Source organism: Centroberyx affinis, unplaced genomic scaffold, assembly GCF_046629955.1.
Source record: "Centroberyx affinis isolate AG114_WGS23_722 - 3 ecotype Tasmania unplaced genomic scaffold, CSIRO-AGI_Caff_v1 ptg000229l_1, whole genome shotgun sequence".
Taxonomy (NCBI): Eukaryota; Metazoa; Chordata; class Actinopteri; order Beryciformes; family Berycidae; genus Centroberyx; species Centroberyx affinis.
In genome coordinates, this window is record NW_027278916.1 from 70,441 (window position 1) to 90,887 (window position 20,447).

The 20,447-nt window shown below is 41.1% G+C and overlaps 2 protein-coding genes across 2 annotated transcripts in view; both read right to left on the reverse strand.

Annotated features, from left to right (window-relative positions):
* Positions 1-7,766: 7,766 nt before the first annotated feature.
* On the reverse strand, positions 7,767-13,469 carry ccdc78 (coiled-coil domain containing 78). Its single transcript, XM_071542399.1, has 14 exons — positions 13,398-13,469; positions 12,922-13,053; positions 12,739-12,825; positions 11,996-12,352; positions 11,051-11,101; positions 10,782-10,870; positions 10,413-10,491; positions 10,103-10,228; positions 9,721-9,929; positions 9,017-9,191; positions 8,528-8,571; positions 8,350-8,431; positions 7,978-8,078; positions 7,767-7,896 (listed from the first exon to the last, which is right to left on the reverse strand). The coding sequence occupies exons 1-14, from the start codon at positions 13,467-13,469 to the stop codon at positions 7,767-7,769; spliced, it is 1,734 nt and encodes a 577-aa protein (XP_071398500.1).
* A 1,060-nt stretch (positions 13,470-14,529) lies between these two features.
* Positions 14,530-20,447, reverse strand: part of ift140 (intraflagellar transport 140 homolog (Chlamydomonas)) — a 28,947-nt gene continuing 23,029 nt past the window's right edge. The window contains exons 22-30 of the mRNA XM_071542469.1: positions 20,166-20,298; positions 19,588-19,731; positions 19,203-19,331; positions 18,350-18,532; positions 17,982-18,185; positions 17,498-17,710; positions 16,825-16,991; positions 16,477-16,618; positions 14,530-15,935 (exon numbers count right to left, since the gene is read on the reverse strand). Coding sequence (XP_071398570.1) covers positions 15,747-15,935; positions 16,477-16,618; positions 16,825-16,991; positions 17,498-17,710; positions 17,982-18,185; positions 18,350-18,532; positions 19,203-19,331; positions 19,588-19,731; positions 20,166-20,298 — 1,504 coding nt within the window. The 3' untranslated portion in view covers positions 14,530-15,746. The remainder of the gene's footprint in view (positions 15,936-16,476; positions 16,619-16,824; positions 16,992-17,497; positions 17,711-17,981; positions 18,186-18,349; positions 18,533-19,202; positions 19,332-19,587; positions 19,732-20,165; positions 20,299-20,447) is intronic.

A 20,447-nucleotide genomic window follows, 5' to 3' on the forward strand; every position in this document is an offset into this window, starting at 1 on the left:
GAACCAACGTTGGTAGAGTTGCAGTATTGTTTAAAGATTGTCAACCACAGTGATGCTACTAGGGTAGATTCATTGTATAGGGGGAGTGGGTGGGGAATTCATGATATTATTCAACACGACTTCATTATGCAGTACAAAGAGCAACTAATTTACATACTAATTTTAAAAAATGCATTTCTTTGAAGGTATCCTGTATCAATTAATTTGTATCAGGCATAGTTTGCTGTTGTTGCAGACAGAACTGGAAATAAAACAGACTTCAACCCCTATTCTTCTCTCATTTTTCAGGTCTGATGAGATTTTGTCAGGAGTCAGAAATATACATGGAAATATTCACTAACATCTTTTTGAGTTATTTTAACTTTTTCATAGGATTATTTTTTATGGGAAATCAACTGGTTTAAATGGGCTTGCCTCTGACTCAGACACAATTAAATTCTTAACTGTGTATGTATGGTTGTTTCCTACTTTACCACTATTTTCCTCCAGGGCCCCCTGTACCAAAACCCACTTCTATGAGCAAATCTATTTGTCATACAATGACGGGCCAATTCTCTCTCTTGGTTTCTTATCTGGCTGACGTAAGCCTAGCCCACTGGATGCCCTACTAAAACCTAGACTGAGAGTCTACCCACTACAGGGAAACACACCTGTCTTTGCCTAGCCTCTCAAACCACAGCAATTAACAGCCAGGATTATGGTTTTCAAACAAAACCCGTCCGAGTGTCTACACAAAGGGGAGAAACTTCCCTGGCAGAACAGTGCAATCCCCTCAAAGTCTTCCCTCGCTCCCTGCCACCCACTCCTATGTTTCTCCCCTCTAATCCTGTAATAGTGAAGCACAGCCTGGCCTCCCTCTGTACCCATTTTTTTCCTACTCTCTCTCCTCAGTCGTCTTCAGTTACCTCCTTAGAGACACACTGCACTGTGCCTATTGTTCCAATTGTTTATTAAGCAAAGAGGGAGGCAGGAACGAAACTGCCAGTCACAGTTGTTTTGTTATGTTACTTTACCTACTAGTATCTCCTTGCATTTTCTCTCTCCCTGCTGAGCTTCAGGGCAAGATTTGTCAACAGATACTTATGTCCGGTGCTACAAAAGTGCTGCAAAAAACGTGACAAGTTTATGATATTTAATTTGTGCCACTCTCACTGTGTCAGACTCATAAAGGTATTCATGTATTGTGTTAAAGGAACGATTTTACCATCAGATACACTGTTATATATCATCAATCTGTGATGTTCAGAGCATTCCAGGAGTTATTTTGTGATGATGTGTTGTAATTTCAACATCCTCCAGATAATGGATGTGAACTTGCTTTCAATCAAAGGTGGGCATATGGGCATATAACTATAGCTAGCTAGCAAATAATATAATACTTCCATGCTAGCCAAATAGTTCGTGAACTTTGAGGTGTGTCTATGATTGCAAACGTGCCTCTTACTCTAAACACAACGTCTTGTGGCTGCATTGCATTATGGTCTATCGAGGCTACTGTCCGTGCCTCTTCTACAATGGATTTCTCCCCGTATGACTGTCAAACATTGGTGCAAAATTGTGAGTCTAGAAAGAAGCCCTTGTTCTGACACCAAAACCTGACGTTTCAGATCACTGAAAAACGTTCTGCTATCAAACTCCATTGTAGCTGTACTGGAAATATCTCGATGTGACGACACATGGACTACGTTTGGCCTTAAAAAAAAAAAAATTAGACCACCAAACAACAAAGTGGGCCCAGAAATGCAAGGCACGTCACCAAATGGCTGTTTTTTTAACAGAGTGTTTTAGGGTGGATTATTCCTTTAATACACATGAAATGAAAAAATGTAATATACATACTTCAGTCATGGTGGAATGTGACTACGCAGTGCTAAGTGGCTGGTAAGAGCCGTCGGCACTTTTCACGTTGGATGAATTGCAAGAAATGGAGAGAAACGGAGAAACTGACGAAGCCATTTAAACATCAGATGTGTTGACAGTCTGGCGGCGTGTTATTCTAACAAAGTGCACTCATACATTGTGTACCAGCCCAGCCGGTCTGGCCTGTCTCTGGATGTGTCAGGAGCTCCCGTTACCCCTGGTCTTCCTTTCCCTTCCCTCCACACTCATTCCAGGGAAACATGTGTGCTGGAATTCTCCCCCAATTAAGACAGGGATTAGCCGGGTCCACTGTGGGAACCGGCCGAGTGTGGGAAAGCGGAGGGTCTGTCCCCCTCTCCTTCCCTCTCTCACTCTCAGCCTCATTCTCACTCGCTCTTGTTCATCAAGCTCCCTCCCTCCCCTCCCCTGTCTTTCTCACCCTCTCTGCTCCCTCACCCTTACTGTAATTCTTCCTTCTCTCTTTTCTCACCCTATATTCTGTTTCTCCTCCACACTCTCCTATCTTTTCACCCCAGCTTTACATTTTACCTTTTAATTTGCCTTTCTACTTAAGCCTCATTCCCCAAAATCCATTTCTCATTGTCTCCCCAGTAAATCTCCCCTCCCATCTTCATAATTTTCTAGCCTGACCCCCTTTCCTTTTATTTCATCCTTCTTTCTCTCCTTGCACCCACCCAGAGCCTCCATAGCTTTCAGTCTTAATTCTCCAAGGCTAGCTGAAGTGCACGGTTCCTCTGTGCTCCCCTCTCATGCCCCTTCCCCCCTCCCTCTTAATGCCTCTCCAGCCTTCATATTGAAAGCTTGTCTGGAGGGAAGCTGGAGACTCTTAGATGAATAGTCTGAGACTGTAGGACTGAAAGAGGGGGCGAAAAGACAGCCCATCAGAAAAGAAAAGACAGGTGCCTCAGAAAGCAGACAGTTATCCAGTCTTGGTACAGAATTAAAAGAGTTTACATTGGTAACTTTGAATTGTTTTCTTGTAGAATAACTGTATGTGAGGGGTACATATCCAACAAATCAAAACATATTTTAACAAAATTTTAAGATTTAATCCTAGGTTATCATTGCTGTACGGCACATACAATTTGCAACAAGCTAAATAGTAAGAAATAATACACATCAGTGTCACGGGACAACATGAGAGACGGCCTATAAAATTTGAATGAGCATTGAATAAACTTCCATGGGAATGCCCTCATTGAACTTCACGCTCACTTTGACCTTATAACTACTCTTCTTTCTCATGATCTTGCAATAATTTCACTATCACACCGAATTCCTCTCTCACTGCCTCCACATTCCTCGTACTCATTGTCACCTTTTCTTCCTCGCTCCCACTCTTTCTCTCCTCTCCTGGCGTTCCCACAAATCCCTTCCCTCTGCACTCCTCCACACAAGGCTTGTCCGTTCCAATTACGGCTGGGCCGTCCGGCCCCCGGCTCACACACAGCTCGCTCTCATTAAGCCTGTATCAATTAGGCATTAGCCTGCTAAAACAAAGGGCCTCTTGACGAGCAGCCCATCGCAGGCCATGTGAGGTACTTCCTCTCCATCGCTCCACCCTGCTTCCCATCCTCAAACCGACATTCATTCATTCAAACCTTTTCCCATTGTACCAGTCACCAAACAAATCTAGATCCAAAACATGGCCAACAGATCTAGATGACAGTAAAGAAAGTGAATCACTATGCATCCAACGTTTACTTTTGGCTGTAATGTTGATTAGGTCAAGTATAGAGTGATGGTCTTACATTATAATGATAATTTCAGGTAATTCAGAATGTTAATGTCAGTCTTTCACAGGGATGTGGAATGAATGTGATTTTATCTTCAGTTAACAACAAAGATATTGTTGTGTGCTTATGTAGTTTTTTAGTAACAAAACAGGATTTTCTCAGTTTCCTATCATGAGGGTATTAGAGAAAGCTGTCCTAAAATACTGAATTATCACTTTCCCATCACAGCTCAGCAATGCTACTGATGGAATGTAAAAAAAAAAATGTTGGGGTACATTGATAGATTGGTTTAATAGACAGGCTTATTTTTTTTTCAATTCCAAAGCCAAATATTAATTGGGAAAAAAAAGATTGAGAACGACATCTTTATCCCTTCAATCATGATTATGGGCCTACGTGTTTCCGAGCAAGCTTGTCGTATCCTGATGAAGGAGCTTGCTCTGAAACACGAAGGCCAATAAGCATGATTGAAGGGATTGAGTTGCCATCCTGAATCTTTTATTCCCCGTTGCTATTAGCTTTAGTTCCCTGGACTGAGCAACCCTTTAGCAGTAGGATAGAAGCCAGCACTATTCCAGCACCTCACTAAAAGCCAAATATTACTTTGAATTTAAAAACTCACATCCAGCCATTTTATTTTTCTTGTCCAAAAGGGATCATGGGATTTGGGGGATTTTTGTGACAGACTAGAAGGAAATCGGTGGAGATGACAATGTTGTGACAAGAGCCTGAATTGGGGGGCAAAAGTTAAAAGTTAAACAATGAAAATGTTTCCATGGCCAGGTCATTTTATACAAAAGTGGACAAAATATGCAACTGCTTGACACCACTCCTCCCTATTTCTCCTTGTAAAGTAGGCATTTTTGATATAATGCTCTTGTGTTTCTGTCATATTTAAATGTTTGTTTTAATACACAGAGAAAGCAGCAGAAGGGTGGGAGACAATATCTTCTTTAAATTATCAATGCCAGACACTTGCCAATTAATTTGTTTTTTGCTTTTGTTTTTTTTTTTGGTCTCAAGACAAGCTATGCTCTTCCAAGTCTTAACATGTTGCATTTCAGACATTCATGTATATTTTTAGCACGATGTGTGATGTAGAATAAAGCATTAAAACCATCATTATGAAGAACATTAAAAGGCAACTTAAATATCAACTTTTGATATGAATGTACTTTATTCTAGACAGCCATTAAGCACAATGGTACAACAGTCAGATTAACCAAACATTTTGAATGACAAAACGTTCCTGTATTGGTTCAGTGACCAAATCAATGTTTTAAGTGCAACCATGACATTAGGTGCTCACTCTTGTTATTAACATCTTGTAATGGCAGAATTATGACACCCATCTTCCAATCCATCCTGAATAGCCCCCACTTTTCATCAATATTTAATCTTTAACTGATCATTTAAAACCCATTAATGTCTAACAATAGTGTCTGAAAGTCTGAATGTCTGGATGGCTACAGCAATAACAATCCAACATTTGTCTCAGTAGGAAGGGCGAGCCAGATTGTGCCAAGTCTCAACTTCCTACATTATATTTCATGCCTTCATGCATATTTAATTGGGGTGTGTGTTGGTAAGTGGTAGATAATAAGATTGCCTTTCACTTTAAGCAAAATCACAGGGATAAAATAATTTATTTAATAATAATGTTTAATAATTTATTTCAGTAAAATATGATAATCATTTGGATTGAAGAGACAGGCGAAGCACAAGCTTACTGCATTTACATAATATTCTCATGCTGGTCTCATGTCTGTGTGTCTGGACAACTGCTCGACCTGTAACAATCGATTTGTGTGCATTTGTACACAAACAATGGAGGTCAGAGGAATAAAATACAGGAGATAAAACACTTTTCAATCATTCTACCAGTCACTGATACAGTACCATATGCAGCAGGGAACGGAGTTCAGTTGTTAAGATTGGCCTACATGTATAACCTTTTGAAAAAAAAAACTTGGAAAATGGAAAAAGAGATTAGGCTGTAACATCATGGGAGCACTTAGGACAAATGTTCCTTCCAAGATATTTTGGTGACACCTAATAATTCATCAGATGACCACGTCATATCTTGTCACTCATCAGTCATTGCTCCACAGAAATTTAGTTGACATAAACAGGTTTCGAAGTTTTGGTGGCAAATTATATTAGACACGGGGCATTGTCATATCTTATGGTTTAGTGAAGCCAGAGGCGGAATGATTGTCGTTAAGGCAGAGTTGTTGCATGGTTTGGCACATGCATTTAATTTTCCAGAGGATAACTGAAGATGATATCCTCAGCCACTTCTTTTTATAGGACTTTTTTGCACAATTTGTCATGTTTTCAACTTTTTTGAGGATTGTAAAAAAAAATCACCACTAAAACACAGCATTTTTTAAAAGGGCTGTGGGTTTGTATTTATCTCACTAATCTAATCTAATCCTATTATTATTATTATTACTATTAATGTGAGGACGTATAGTGTATATCCTACTATAAAATGAAGAAAACTCTGTCCGTCTGTCTGTCAGTCTGCATCCATTTTGCTCCTCAATGGGTTGGCCAATCAATCTGAAACTGCACATGGGCATTGAGCATTGGCATAGGCAGGGACTGACGAAGCGGATTTTTCCATTTTCCCAAATTTATGCTGTTTATGCGCATTTTTGGCAAGTCTGCGCGGAGTTGTGGTGCGCGCATCTGGACTAGTATGTATAGATCAGTAAACAGTTGTCTCCAGTCTAATAAGTCTAATCCAAAATGCCCCTGTCGGTCAGTTGGAAAAACTTGGCAAGTTGCCTTGGCAACTATCTGGGGTGCACCAGTCTAACTTAATATTACATGTCTTATTACAACAATTTCTACTACTGTTTCTACTGTGTTCTTCTTCTCTTTTGTTTACTCATAGTAAATTACATCCATACAAGTTTGCAGAGGCCTCTGCAGGCACATCGCTTCTGTCTTTGTTGGCTGAGCAACACAGAACAACCTGGTTTTGATTTTCCCACAGATCTGCCGGTGAGAGGAGTGGTCCCCCGCACCCGGCTCTTTGGCACGGTGACTATGTTGGCACAGACCCAGGCTGTACGCCCCCCACCCCCTTTCCCAGAGGTCCTGGGAGTGTAATACATTACTAACAAAATCCCACTTCCCATTCCTCTCCAACCTCCACACCCCTGCTCTGCTCCCCCCTCCCACAGTTGGCATGCCCCCTGAAAAGGGGATCGGGGTGACATGCTTGATATGACTCTCCCTCTTTCCATCTCCTCTGTTTTTTTCCCATCACTCTCCGGGGCTTTCTTAGCCTCAGTGTTTAGTCTTTTCCACCAGACTGCAGATTCCAACACAGAGTTTGTCTTGAGCTAAACTTATGGACACCTTTTAAAAGGGACCATTACATTATCAATTAATGATGCTTTTAAAAGGACCGTCTGATTTAAAGCTATGTCAGCTGTAAACTATGGCACGAAACTCAGTCAGCAACCGCAGTGCCGTTAACACCGTGAAACAAATGCAGTGCCAGCGCCCTTTCACTGTTAAAGGGATTTAAAGGGACTATGTGCTTATTCACAACAACACTGAGTAGGTTATAAATATGAACCCACATTCTGGAAAAAGCCTGGCTTGTTTGCGCCGCAGTTCTCATCCCGGCATTGAGGGAATGTATTCACGGGTGAGTATGTGTCTGGGTAACATGTAATGACATTATTCTCACCAGGGTGACCCTTCATTGTCACTATGCTTTCTTCTCCCAAGCTCGTGAAATTGACATAAGCTTTACAAACATTCCAGGCATTTTTTTCTCAAGGCCGGATTTCTTTAGGGCCCTTTCATACAGGGAACCACCAGTATGAGCAGCTCCACCTAGTGGTGAAGTAAGGGATGGGATGGACATTGCAATGGCCGAAAGCTTCAATGCTTTTAAAACAAGTTAATCAGTTAGATTTAAATCAAGTGACCACTTAAAACATTATCAACTAGTAATCAAACATTTAAACTTGAATATAATCATGGTAGCCTCACTGGTTCATGTATTTGTGATTTTACAGAGTATTATGTTTGAGTTCTCATGTTACGATTTCATCTCTGTTAGGTTTTTTGATTTAAAAAAAAAAAAAATAGAATCTAGAATATATGACAGTAAATGACAGGTGTTTAGATTTCATGGCTGTGTTTCTTTATGGAGCGACGGAGTAAGAAGGGCACAGGGGCCTCAGCACTTTGGGAACGCCCCGCCTCCTCCAGCCCGTGCAGCCTGCGCAGACGTGTGATCTCCTGTTTATACCTGCAGGCAGTGGTGAAGCTCAATATAACGCTCTTCTGAAAGTGAATACTGTATGGCCGAGACATCGAGCAATTTCCTGACCTGCCCAGGTGGTTGTCGACATAGTCCTGCAGCTCGGACACCTGCGCCTCAGCTACTGTGGCTCTGGTGAGGAGAAGGGCACGCTCTTTCTCAAAGCCTTCCTGTGTGAACAATGGGTGAATCTTCAAATCACTTTCATGACAGAATACTTTCCCTTTCTCCCAACAAAAGCCTTGAAGAACAAAGGGTCTTATCTTAAAAAACAAACAAAATGTATCTATGACAAGATATTTTTTTAAGATAATTTGATTAAAAGTTTATTATCATGGATATATAAAGACAATATCATATAATGGATATGTAATAATAATATTAGGAGGGTAAATGGACTCATTCAATCTGTAATTTAAGTGGAGAGAAAGCATTGTTTACCAGTGTAGAGTTTGTGATCTCCCTTAGCTGTTTCCTTATGTCCACCCAGAAGTCCTCAGATATCTTCCCTGATTTCGCTGGCCTAATGCAGTTACAGCATTAATCATTTTCCATAACCCTGTCACCACAGCGGATGAGTTTTAAAAGTCACTTGGTAAGATATAAAAATTGTACTCACTCCTGACAGCTCACTGTTTGAACGGGCATTTTGAGGACAGCCACCTGAAAAGTATAAATTAGGGTAGGGGTTGTGATGAGTCACACATTTACAGAGAATTAAATATAAACTAAGCAAGCAATGCAAAAATGTCCATGTAATAAATAGAATTTCAGCTGCAGTGTTCTGCCCTTCAGTCTAAAAGCACCAAGTTCTTTTTGTTTATTTTAAGGTCAAAGGTCAAGACTACAGTTTAGATTTAATATCAACAAATACTACATCCATAAATGCTGTTAAATAATATACAGTTCACTTCTGTACCAACAATCCAACATAAACTTTGAAGTCATTTTTTCCCCAGTTTCACTTCTCACACAATCACTGCTCTTTGGCTCTGTAGGGAAGTATACACACAAAAGAAGAAGCCCCACAGACCAAACACAAGCAATCGGCAGACAAAACAAAAAGAGATCAATCAACTTCAAAGCAGTCACGTCTCCTTTGTACTACCTGCTCCCGGGCGGCTTGTAGCTGACCCTCCAGCCTCGCCTTGTCCTGGCGAAGGCGCTGCAGCTCCCTCTCTGTCTCGCTGCTCAGATCACTGGGCTCCAGGCTGAAGTGGCCTTCTGGGAGTCCAGGGTCCAGACCGCTCTCCGGTTTGGCCCAGACCTGCTCCCTCTGAACCCTAACATGACGGGGTACAGACAGAGAGGGTTTTACTCATTGCAGATTTATTGATTGCAGTACTAGAAAACACACAAGTGAAACATGTCGTCCCCAACAGATGATACAGGCACACCATGGGCCAATCAGTAACAAGATACATCATCTCTCCAAGTTTCACCAAAATCGGACTGGTGGTGTAGCAGTTTCAAGCGCCTTTCAAAGTTTGAAATTTTGACCTTGATTTATAGCATCCCCATCAGGCCAATCAGTGTAAAGTTTTTATACACCATAACCATGTCAAAATACATCATCTTTCCAAGTTTCGTCAAAGTCGCACCAGTGGTATCTGAGATATCAGGTTTGAGTAAAAAGATTTGACCTGTAATTACGGCACCCCCATTAGGACAATCAGTGCAAATTTTTGTGTCAGTCGGACTTTTAGAGTTAGGAGTCAGTCTTCACTACACATTTCAAGCACATAAATAGCAGGATGTGCAAATACGCACACTCATGTCTAAAACAACAGGGAAGTCTATGGAGAGCGCCACCTGTATGCAATGAGGAGGGCATGATGGGTTTTGGTGACTCTCTGCAGTCTCTTCTTGTAGGAGCGAGCAGCGGAGGCTAGCTGCTCCTCCCTCACTCTGTAGGACGAACGCACATCCTGCAGCATGCTGTCCACAAACGCCCTCATCTTCCCTCCCTCCAAACGGCCCTTTCCCTTTCTGCTTTTTTCTCCAAGTCCATCAATATACTCCTGGATGAAAGAAATGCAGATGGATGTTATGGTTGTTTTTTAGGGGTAAGAAAACTGGTCTGACATCTTGTTTTTCCAAGTCCAAAAACCAACATGCCCTACTTTTTATGCATTTAAGTGTGGGTATATGTTTGGTTATATATGTGTGTGTTTGCATATGTGCTGCTACTCACAGCTAAGTCCTGTAAGTAGCACACCAGCCTCGCACGGTATTCCTCATTCAGCTCTTTGACTTGCAGTTGCAGCTTGGAGTTTTCCTCTTCCACCTCCTTCACTTGGCTCTGAGAGCACAGCAGGGCCTTTAATGGAAACCACACATACATATACAACCAAATAATCAGGTGATATGAATCTAAACATGGCACGCGTCCACCATGTGACTTCTGTAACCTGTTATGGAAATGTTCAGGTAACAAAATATTCATAACAACTAATTTAGGAATGTAAATCAGTAGCTGCCCAGAAGGGATTCTTCATGCTTACCGCACTCTGTTCAGACAGTTTCTGCTGGGTGTTATGGATCGCTCTCTTGTTCTCCTGCTGCTCTTTACCCATAGCCACCCTGATGACCAAACACAGACTCAACCACAACAGAGTAGTGACCAAAATCCAGAGACAGCCACATCATAGGAGGAAGCAAGGAGACCACATCACACACACAAACCCACACGGCAAATGAAGCCGCAGCTGAATAGAACAAAATCAAAGGGGGAACCACACAGCAGATGCGTGTGGGATGAACATCCTGAGATGGGTTTGGCCTTTTGATCATTGAGATGGAAAGATAATGATGCCTCATCTTAATTAGGTTTATGATGTATAAGTAAATGGCAAACATTCATTTGCCCTCACACTTTCTCCTCCAGTCTCTTCTGCTGCTCCTCATAGCTCCTCTTCATCTTCTCCAACATGTCTTTGATCTCATCTTGGTTTCCAAGCAGCTACATGTGAATAAATAAATAAATAAGAAAACATACAAGGTTGTTTACCAAAACACTTACCTATTAGTTGGCTAGGTTACCAATGGCAATAAAACACACTTGAAACTTGCTGGCCACTATTCCATTTGTGCCCCATTTCACAGATAATGAGACATAACATATTACATACAGAGTACTCACACTTTTCTCCAGAGTTTTTTGCTCTTTGTCCAGTGCTGCCAGATCCTCAGGCTGTTAAGACATTAGTATAAGTTTGTAACTTATATTGCAAATAAATAATAGTAGTTGCCATTATCATAATTAAAGAAATGGTTCACCCCAAAATGAAAATTCATCATCAAATTTCTCGCGCAAACCACAGCATTGTGATTGAGGAAAATATAGGAAATAAATGAGGTAAATATTGGACTTTTGGACCCACTGTTCAATCATTTGGCAGCAAAACACTTGCTGTACACAGTTGTAAAAAGATGGACCTGTTAACTTCAATAGTTTGTGAGAAGGTTGAGATGTGACTACAGAGGCTAACTCGCTGTGTGTTTGGTGATACTACAGACTTCAATGGAGTTTCAAATTACATAGGAGGTGGGAAATGATTGAAAAAACTAAACTAATCCTTTAATATACCACTACTACTACTCATAACCATAACCTTTATCAACACAGAAATTGACAAATTTGAAAAAATGAAATCTAGAAAAAATGAATTTATAGGGTTGGTGCAACAAGGCAGATTTGGGGGGAAAATATTGATGTTGTTGCTGTGATACTGAGTCATTTACATGACTTACTGTGAATTGGTCAATAAAACCACCAAATTTCAGTTAAATGTCATCTTGTTTTGACAAGTCACTAGGAATTAGCGCTACATTTTCTGTAGTATAACAGTCATTAATTTAATTTTAGTATGCTGATATATTTTTTGTCATTTTAGACCCATAACATGGTTAGGTAGACGACTACAACTTGCACCCATATGCATGAAAGGTAAGCTCTGCCCCTGCTATTACTATTTCTACAACTACTACTACTGCTGCTAATAATAATGGCAAATAATAACTAGTAATGCACACTTCCTTTCAGCTAGCCCACTATAACCAGAATCATAACAGCACACCATCTCACCCTGACTCTGCTGTGCGACATGCGGCTGACCAAGGCCCGCACTCGGTCCAGCTCCCCATGGAGGCCCTGGGTGGAGGCCCTCACACTCTGCTGCTGCTCCTCCAGCCGCCTGTGGAGGGCGTCCTGGGCCCGGGCCAGGGCGAGCAGCTCGCCGCTCAGCTCCTCGCTGTGGGCCACCTCTCTGTCATGGGCCTCGGTCAGAGCCACGTAGTTCCTCTTCAGGGTGACGTACTCCTCCGTCAGGTCCGCACCGGTCTTCTCATCCGCGTGCAGACGGGCCTCAGCCGACTGGAGGTCCCTACGGAGCTTGTCTCGCTCCATCTGAAGCTCTGTTATCACTCCGTCTTGGTTCAGTATCTAAGCAGGGGAAAGGAGCAGCACAGGCAGCCTCAGTGGATAAAGAGCAATGAGTTACAAATGCCTTAGTGGTATGAAGAGTCATAGGTCCAGGATCACACTGTAAACAGGGATGTAGTGGAGGATAAACCAACCTAAACTCTATTTTACCCACATTTTTAATTGGGGAATAGAGTTTACCCACCTTTTGTAGGCTGTTATACATTTGTTTTACCTAAATTCCTGGTATACATCATAGTAGCAAATAGATGTAAGTCATAAGATGATCAGGAACTTTAAAGGAAAAAGCAAAAGTGAATGCTTTTCTGAAAACTGAAAGTTAATTTTTGCTCATGTTAGTGGTTGTTTGCCTTATAATCGCCAACTGGGACAAAGTAAATCCTTACCCTGTTTTTCAGCTCAAACGTCTCTTCCTCAAACTGCTCTCTCATCTTGTTGGTCTGAATTTGTACCTCCACAAGTTCCTTTGATATCTGAAAGAAAGGATTAGGCCAGGAAAGAGGAATCCTTCTGGGTGGACAGTGAGCAAAGATTGCTCTCAGTTCAATGTTTGACATAATGTAATCTACCTTCAGTTTCTCCTCTTCAGCCTGGACCAGTCTGCAGGACAGGTCTGTCTTGGAGCTGGCCAGCTGGCCCAGTCTGCTCTCCAGGTAGCCCACTTTGGTGAAAAGGCGCTCATTTTTGTCACGCAGCTGAAGCTAAATTGAGGTGAACAGAAGCACTTTGTTGCACTGAAAGAGGTGGCATATTCCCCCTTCTTGTTAACACAAATAATTAGACATGTCTCTCATGTTGACTGTGTTGTAAATCTGAGGGAAACTTAGTAGGGAATTGAAAGCTGTATTTCTGAGTCACACAAAAGCATGAAATTGTAACTAAAGAGACCATGTTCAATGATGTTCTTTTCCTTTTTTTTTCTCTTCCAGAAAAGGACAACCCCAGATATTGTGCAGGAGTGAGCTAATTGAGGAAAACTGCACAGGGGAAACCACAACATAATGAGGACTAAACTAGCCTACTTTAACAAGACTAGTTTACTTACATTTTCCTCTGTCAAAGACCGAAGTCGTTCCTGAAGTTCATTAAGAGATGGTTGATGGTCCTGGGAGTCCATCGTGCTTTGACTTTTTTCAGTGCTTTACCGTATAGCTACTTCTTAGTGGATACAACCACACTGTATCCACCAACAATGTTGCCATGGCTCCTTGATAACACGGAAAAAAAAGCTAAAACATAATCTAAACACTTCACTTGTTTTCCCATACTTCCTGCTCTAATAGCAAGAACAATATCTGATTATGTCTTCTGAACAGCATCAAAAATGTAAGTTAAAGGTATCAGAATGTTTCTCTACACCTGTTCTTCCCAACGAAAAATCACCATAACATATCGTATTTTGTTATGGTATCACTACAATAGGCTATTTCTATAGGGACTTACAGTTTTGTTGATGGGTTGATGTTTGTATAATGTAAGTGTCCTTGTAAAATGCATTCTAGTCTTGGTTCTTTTTTTTTTTATCAAGGACTGAAATCACTGCAGTGCGCGAGCTTGATAACGGGCCTATCTCCTTGACAACAGCGCGCTCGTGCGACGACAGTTGGGACAGTTTTTAAACTTATTCTACATTCCTTGGCAAGCTGTCATACCTCTGATATTAGTTTGTTTTCAAAAGTACTTATTCTTATTTTGGGCAACAGCCACAAAAAATGTCGACTGACAGGCTCCGGTAAAGCGACGTTCCTACCCAGGATGAGGACGATTTTCCCCACGTAAAATGTTTTAGCGTCAAGCTAGCAAGAGATAGCAACAACAATACCGGAAGTAATCAGATCTTCAAAAATAAAAGCATACATTTAAAAAAAGTTATCAAATCTTGGGTCTCCCCATGCTTGCAAGTTCTCACATATGAATTACGATTACGTCTTTCTTTGTTTAATTTCAGTGGTAGTGGCAACTTGCACAAGTTTAACGTTATTACAACAAATATGCAGACTGTAAAAGGGCACTTGGGGTAAAAACAACTAGTGCATTTCCATCAACTAAAATTTAATTGAATCTGTTCTTATGTTGACTTTGGTGGCTTTAATAACTAGAAAAACTTTGGAACACATTTGTATGTAAGGGTTTTATTTTGAAAGGCTTGAGCGGAAGTTGTATGTTTTATTTTCTCACTTCACACCATTCAACCACCTTGGGATGGGACCAAAGAACAAATTCAGCCTCCATCAACCCGTGGTTTTGGCACAATCTTTGCCCTATACTTTGAGTAACAGTAATTTTATGTTATTTGATAATGAAATAACAGCATCATCGTGTGTGTGTGTGTGTGTGTGTGTGTGTGTGTGTGTGTGTGTGTGTGTGTGTGTGTGTGTGTGTGTGTGTGTGTGTGTGTGTGTGTGTGTGTGAGTGTGTGTGTGTAGAGAGAGAGAATATGTTAACTGTCTGGGAATAAAATAAAAATAGACATCTTGGCCAGTTTCACCAGTGTGCTAGGTCAGTTAGGCCTCTGTAGATAGATATAAACAGTTTTAAGTGATAAAATGCTATATAGTTTTTAAAAAATCCTTGATTCATAGGAACTTTAAGACAATGTACAAAATAGGAGCACTAAAACACATTAATTCACAACCTCAGATGCTAAATATAAATTGCTTCACAGGTTATCAAAAATAACTGCAAAATATTTTATAGAAATATGGGTGTTTTGACACTGAAAGGAGATTAACAATTCACACACCCCTTAAATAAAAAACAAAATGCATAACAAATTGTTCAGAATGCAACCAGAATGTAACCATGTAACCAGGTTTGGGGATAAATCTATAATATAACAGCACATTCAGAGCCAAACTAAATAAATTTGAGCTCAAAAGAAGGCAATACTCTGCACTCATCCACACCAGTCTGCATAAGGCAAGCATCAGAGTAGCAAAACAAATTCATTCAGGAATTAAAACAGAACTGAATATTTGCATGAAATAATTCAATATTTTTATCCCTTTTTCTGGATGTTTAAGGTATAGGGTTACTTCTGTCAAACATTTTCAAACATAAGTCAAAGATTTTGTAGAATTTCATCTAATATAGATCTGGTGTAATGCCTCTGTATAATATTATAAACTTAGTATAGACTGCACTACTTCCCAACAGTCATTTTGAAGCATGGTGGTAGTTATCCCTTATTTAAATCTGTATTCAACAACCATAAAACATGGCCATCTTATCACAATTCTATATTTAACATTCTGTGTGCCTCTAGTGTTGATTTCTTCACTTTGGTCCCCAGCCACAGTCTGGTTTAATGCTGCCACACCTTGCTCAGCTGAATCTGATTTTTTCAGATTTAGGACTCTGGACTTTTTTTTGAGGTAGTAGACATCATTTCGGGTCAGTCGCCTTGGTCCAGACTTAAGTCCTCCTCCACCTCGTCCTCCTCTCTCCCACTGTCCCTGTGGTCGCTCCGGCCCATGGGAACACCCAGCGCCTTCTGCAGGGCCTCCAGGCTGGCCTGGCTGACGTAGTACCTGACGTTCTGGGAGGGCAGAAGCTTCTGGACCTCCTCAAGCTTACGGTAGGCCTGGAGGACGGAGACAGAAGACAGGGACTTGAGTCTTTTATGTCCACAGGCTTACATTGGGTTTATCGTCATAACAATGAATCTGGAGATAATGTGAGTTCATAATCAACTGTCATGACTGCAACAGTCAATGTTTTCATTGGTTGGACGCAGATGTCTTATTCATATAATCAATTCATATAAAAACAAGTGTACTTTTTGGGGGGGGAGGTTGCATGATTGGAATAAGTGAAACTACATTGACTTAAAAAAATCCTTTTATAGCAGTTATAGCTAAGAGAATCACTCAACAAAATATTTGATTCACACATTGACTTGGTCATGGAAGTTAGAAAATCACCAAGCTAATTCCTGGTAAGTGAATAAACCATGCACCAACATAGAGCTGGCTCATACATGTTTGACTTCAACTGCACTGCCTGGTGTACAGGTGCACACTGTATTTCCCTTATGCAAGGATCTTGGGGATCTGTGCAGCCCGGCTCTTACAGAGGTGCTCCCGAACACATAATGAATAACAGCAGTAAGAATTGATAATCACCGCTTGGAAGCTGCCCTGCTGACAGTGATGCTCCACCAGGAAACCGTAAGCATCTCCAATCCTGACAGCAGGGTCCAGCTCTGGCTCCTCCAGTAGAGCTTCACACAGTCGCACTGCCTCACCTGGGTCGTCCTCATACAACCTGGAGACAAGGGAAAAACAAAATCCCATCTGAGGATTACAGCTAGAAATTAACAGAACTACACACAGAGTAAAGAATTATGGGCTGAGCCAAACTGACTGATCATTGTGTTGAGAAGCTGAGAAGAGGACAAAAAGGGGGACTTGAAAGAGGACCAAAATGTAGTGAATGCAGGAGGAAAAAAAAGAGAATGGCTATATTCTTACCTGCGCGCCTGGAGGAACCTCTTGATCAGGGTGATCCTATGTTGCAGGTCAGCCAGTCTTTCTTCCTGTTGTCCGGAGGAACGGTCCTTGGATTTCGACAGACACTTGTAGGCCTCAGTCAGAGCATCTAGAGCCTTCTCATAGTTCTGGTACTCGTCAGTCTCCACCTTAACAATGGTAAACAAGAGAAAACTCTCTTATCTATTCAGTATTTCAACTTAATTTATTTTCCTCATATCATCCTGAATACACTTTGTCAATGCTCATTATACTTGACAGCACAATAAATCAGGTATTACAAAGAGTCCTAACATGCTGCACATGTAAACACACACATTACTGATTCTGAAAATGTTACTATATCTGGTTTATTCTTAAGCATTAACACATAAATGATACTACATCACAACATGTAGAATGTTTATGCAGAGAAGCCACATGTTTTCTCAGTTGATTGATATTTTTTGTAATTTAATGCAATGGGTCAAAGGGCAAATTTGAACCACTGCCCTACAATAAACTAGATGAATTCCAACATGCCAATTCATAGCAGCACAAGCATCAGTGATAAACTTAATGAAATAGACTTATGACTTAAGACTTGGCAAATATGATCTGGATGACATAGAGAGAGAGAGGCAGACAACCTGTTTTGTACAGAGCAATGCGCTACCTGAGCACAGGCTTCATAGAAGCCAGCCAGCAGGTCCAGTGCCCTGCCTTTGGTGTAGAAACCAATAATATTCTTCAGGATCTCTGGGTTTTTCCGCCAGTCCAGAGACTGCAGGTAGTTGGCAGCCATGATGAAAAGCTCTTTCTGACGGCAGACGTTGGCAAAGAACACTATCTTCTCTGTGTCGCCTGACTTGAGGAGCGCCCTCATGGCCTGTTGCAGACAAAGAAAATAAAATAAAGTCTTTGGTGTTTCACATAGTCATATGTTGGTGTGTGTGTGTGTGTGTGTGTGTGTGTGTGTATACCACAGTTGCTGATGCCACATGGTATTATAATACACACTGAATATACTTTACTTCAATTCCAACACAGGACACAGGCTGTTTTTGATACAGACAGAGCTGGTAAAAAGACTAGATGGTTTTTATCCCTTGTCATGGCACCCAGCTATGTGCACTGTTTACTACAGACCACCTTCTTACCTTCAGCTTGTTGCCGGCCTGTGTGTATTTCTTTGTGGCCAGGTGGTAGTTGCCCTGACGCATGCAGCAGTCAGCTATCCTCTCCAGCAGCTCCTTTCGGTCCTCTTCAGACAAATCCTTTGACTCGGTGACAGTCATACTCTCTGCCAGGTCCTCTGTGATGGTCAAGTTCTGTTCCAGACACAGCTGCAGGGCTTGGTGGTACTGGGGAGGTACAAATGCACACATAAACACATATACACACACACACACAGACGTACAAGGAATCACACATGGACTCACAGATTCATTTGTATGTATGTATGCACACAGACACAGACCATTTTGCACACACACACACACATATATACACACACACACACACACACCTTCTTGGCTGCTACCAGTAGCTCCACAGCCTTCTCGTACTGGGTATGCTTGATAAAGAAGTCAGAGCAGCGGGCCAGGAGGGCGGGGTCAGAGTTCTCGTTTAGATCCTCGGCAACCAGCTGAAGTGCAGAGAACTGCTGGGTGGCAAAGGCCAACTCCAGAGCCTTGGAGACGTGACCAGCCTGCAGCAGAGAAATGAGGGACAAATCTACTGTGACACTTAACATTACAAATTATAGCCATACCAACAACACTTACACTACCAGTCAAAAGTTTGGACACACCACATTTTTCTTTATTTTTACTATTTTCCGCATTTTAGAATAATAGTAAAGACATCAGAACTATGAAATAACACAAATGGAATTATGCAGTGACCAAAAAAATGTTAAACAAATCAAAACTATCTTATATTTTAGACTCTTTAAAGTACTAGTAGTAGTTCTGTAAAGCCGCCCTTTGCCTTGATGGAAAGGCAAAGGCTTTGGAAAGAAATTCATACATAGGCATCAACTTCACTATTAATATTGGTCTAAGAATCAAATTTCAAGCATTTAAGCATAAGCCTTTAGATCAAAATGGCTTTAAGATAATGAAAAACATAGTACATTCAATCAGGTGTGTCCAAAGTTTTGACTGGTAGTGTATGTTTACCTATTCAAGAAAGTTGGAAACAAGTAAATTTGTGAACATCCTAAAATTTGACCTAGCTTCTTTCTCCCTCATCTACATTGTCCTGTTTGAGTACATGGCAATATGGTGTAATATGGCCCCCTTGTGGCGTGATTTAGAATGCATGAATTCCTGACACGCTCTGAGCCATTCAGAAAAAAACAGAGAGCTGTGACAGACCTTATGGTAGAGCGCGACAGCTCGGTCCATATGGGTGGCTTTCTCCTCGTAGTAGCAGGCGGCCTCCATCATGTCCTCCGGGTTACTGAGCAGAGCCAGGTTCATCAGCTGGTCATCCAGACCATTCTCCTGGTCACACGCAGTCAGCAAATACAACCCACAGAGAAAAAGACTTAAGCATCTGAGAGAACAGGAACTGAGCCCTCAAATATGTTTTTAATTAAATATAAACAATTTTGTAATTTCGAATTGAGGCATGTAAGTGTTTTCTACCAATGAATAACAAAATAATAAGTCTAGATTTATAAATATGCTGAGTTCTCAAAGAGATTTCTAAGTAGAAGTATGCTGATGGACAGAGAAACAGGCAGTAGATGTACTTTACCTTACAAAGTCGTATGGCGTTGTTGTAGGCCTGGGCTCGAGTGTAGAAGTGGACGGCCTGTTTGATATCATCATGACCCTCGTACTGTCTGGCCAGGTGGTACGACGCGGCCCTGTCACCGGTGTCATTGGCTATCTCAGACGCCTGGTAAATAAATAAATAAATAAATACATATCATATTTCAGCAATATACTCCTATTCTTGTTCATTTCCCTTTGTATTTTCAGTCAGTGTTAATACAGTGCAAATGATGAGAATCAAAACAATATGGAAGGGTGTCATTCCAAAACACTATACATCCACATTTGAAAGAAAGTCTTTACGGAATTCAATACCCAATACAAAAGTGGGTACAATTATGTCCTCAAAATTTTGATATTTTTAATAAAGATGTCTTTTGTTACCTAATAACATGAATAAGATTCTATGACGTTATCTCATTTTAGAATAAAACTCGTCACTGTTTGCACACACAATATGTTACCCACTGAATGCTCTGAAACAGCCTCTTCCAAATGCAACACATGCAATGCAGGATTATAAATGTTCCATGACACTCCCAAGACAAAGTGAGTTACCTTCTGAATGTTCCCCATGTAGCAGTGGACTCGGACCAGGGAGAGGTAATCCTGGGCGTACTCATAGAAACGCAGCGCTGAATCCATGTCTGACTGGCTTTCCAGGTACTGGGCCCACCACTTGCAGATGTTCCTGGGTTGATTAAAGACATGATTTGACTTACAATGCATGCATAATGACTTTTCATGGGACTGCGTTTATGCATATATGCCCATTATAGTAGATAGTAGGATGTTCTGCTTTAGACAATCGATCGTTTGTGTAGACTATACTCACAGTTT

Bases quoted from the DNA above. Each gene is read 5' to 3' on its own strand.
- ccdc78 (XM_071542399.1), bottom strand. From the start codon at position 13,469: ATGGACTCCCAGGACCATCAACCATCTCTTAATGAACTTCAGGAACGA. The intron at 11,102-11,995 runs GTGAGATGGTGT...ATGTCTTAACAG, and splicing joins TGTCGCACAGCAGAGTCAGG to CCTGAGGATCTGGCAGCACT. The intron at 8,079-8,349 runs GTAAACAATGCT...TTGTTCACACAG, and splicing joins AGATCACAAACTCTACACTG to GAAGGCTTTGAGAAAGAGCG.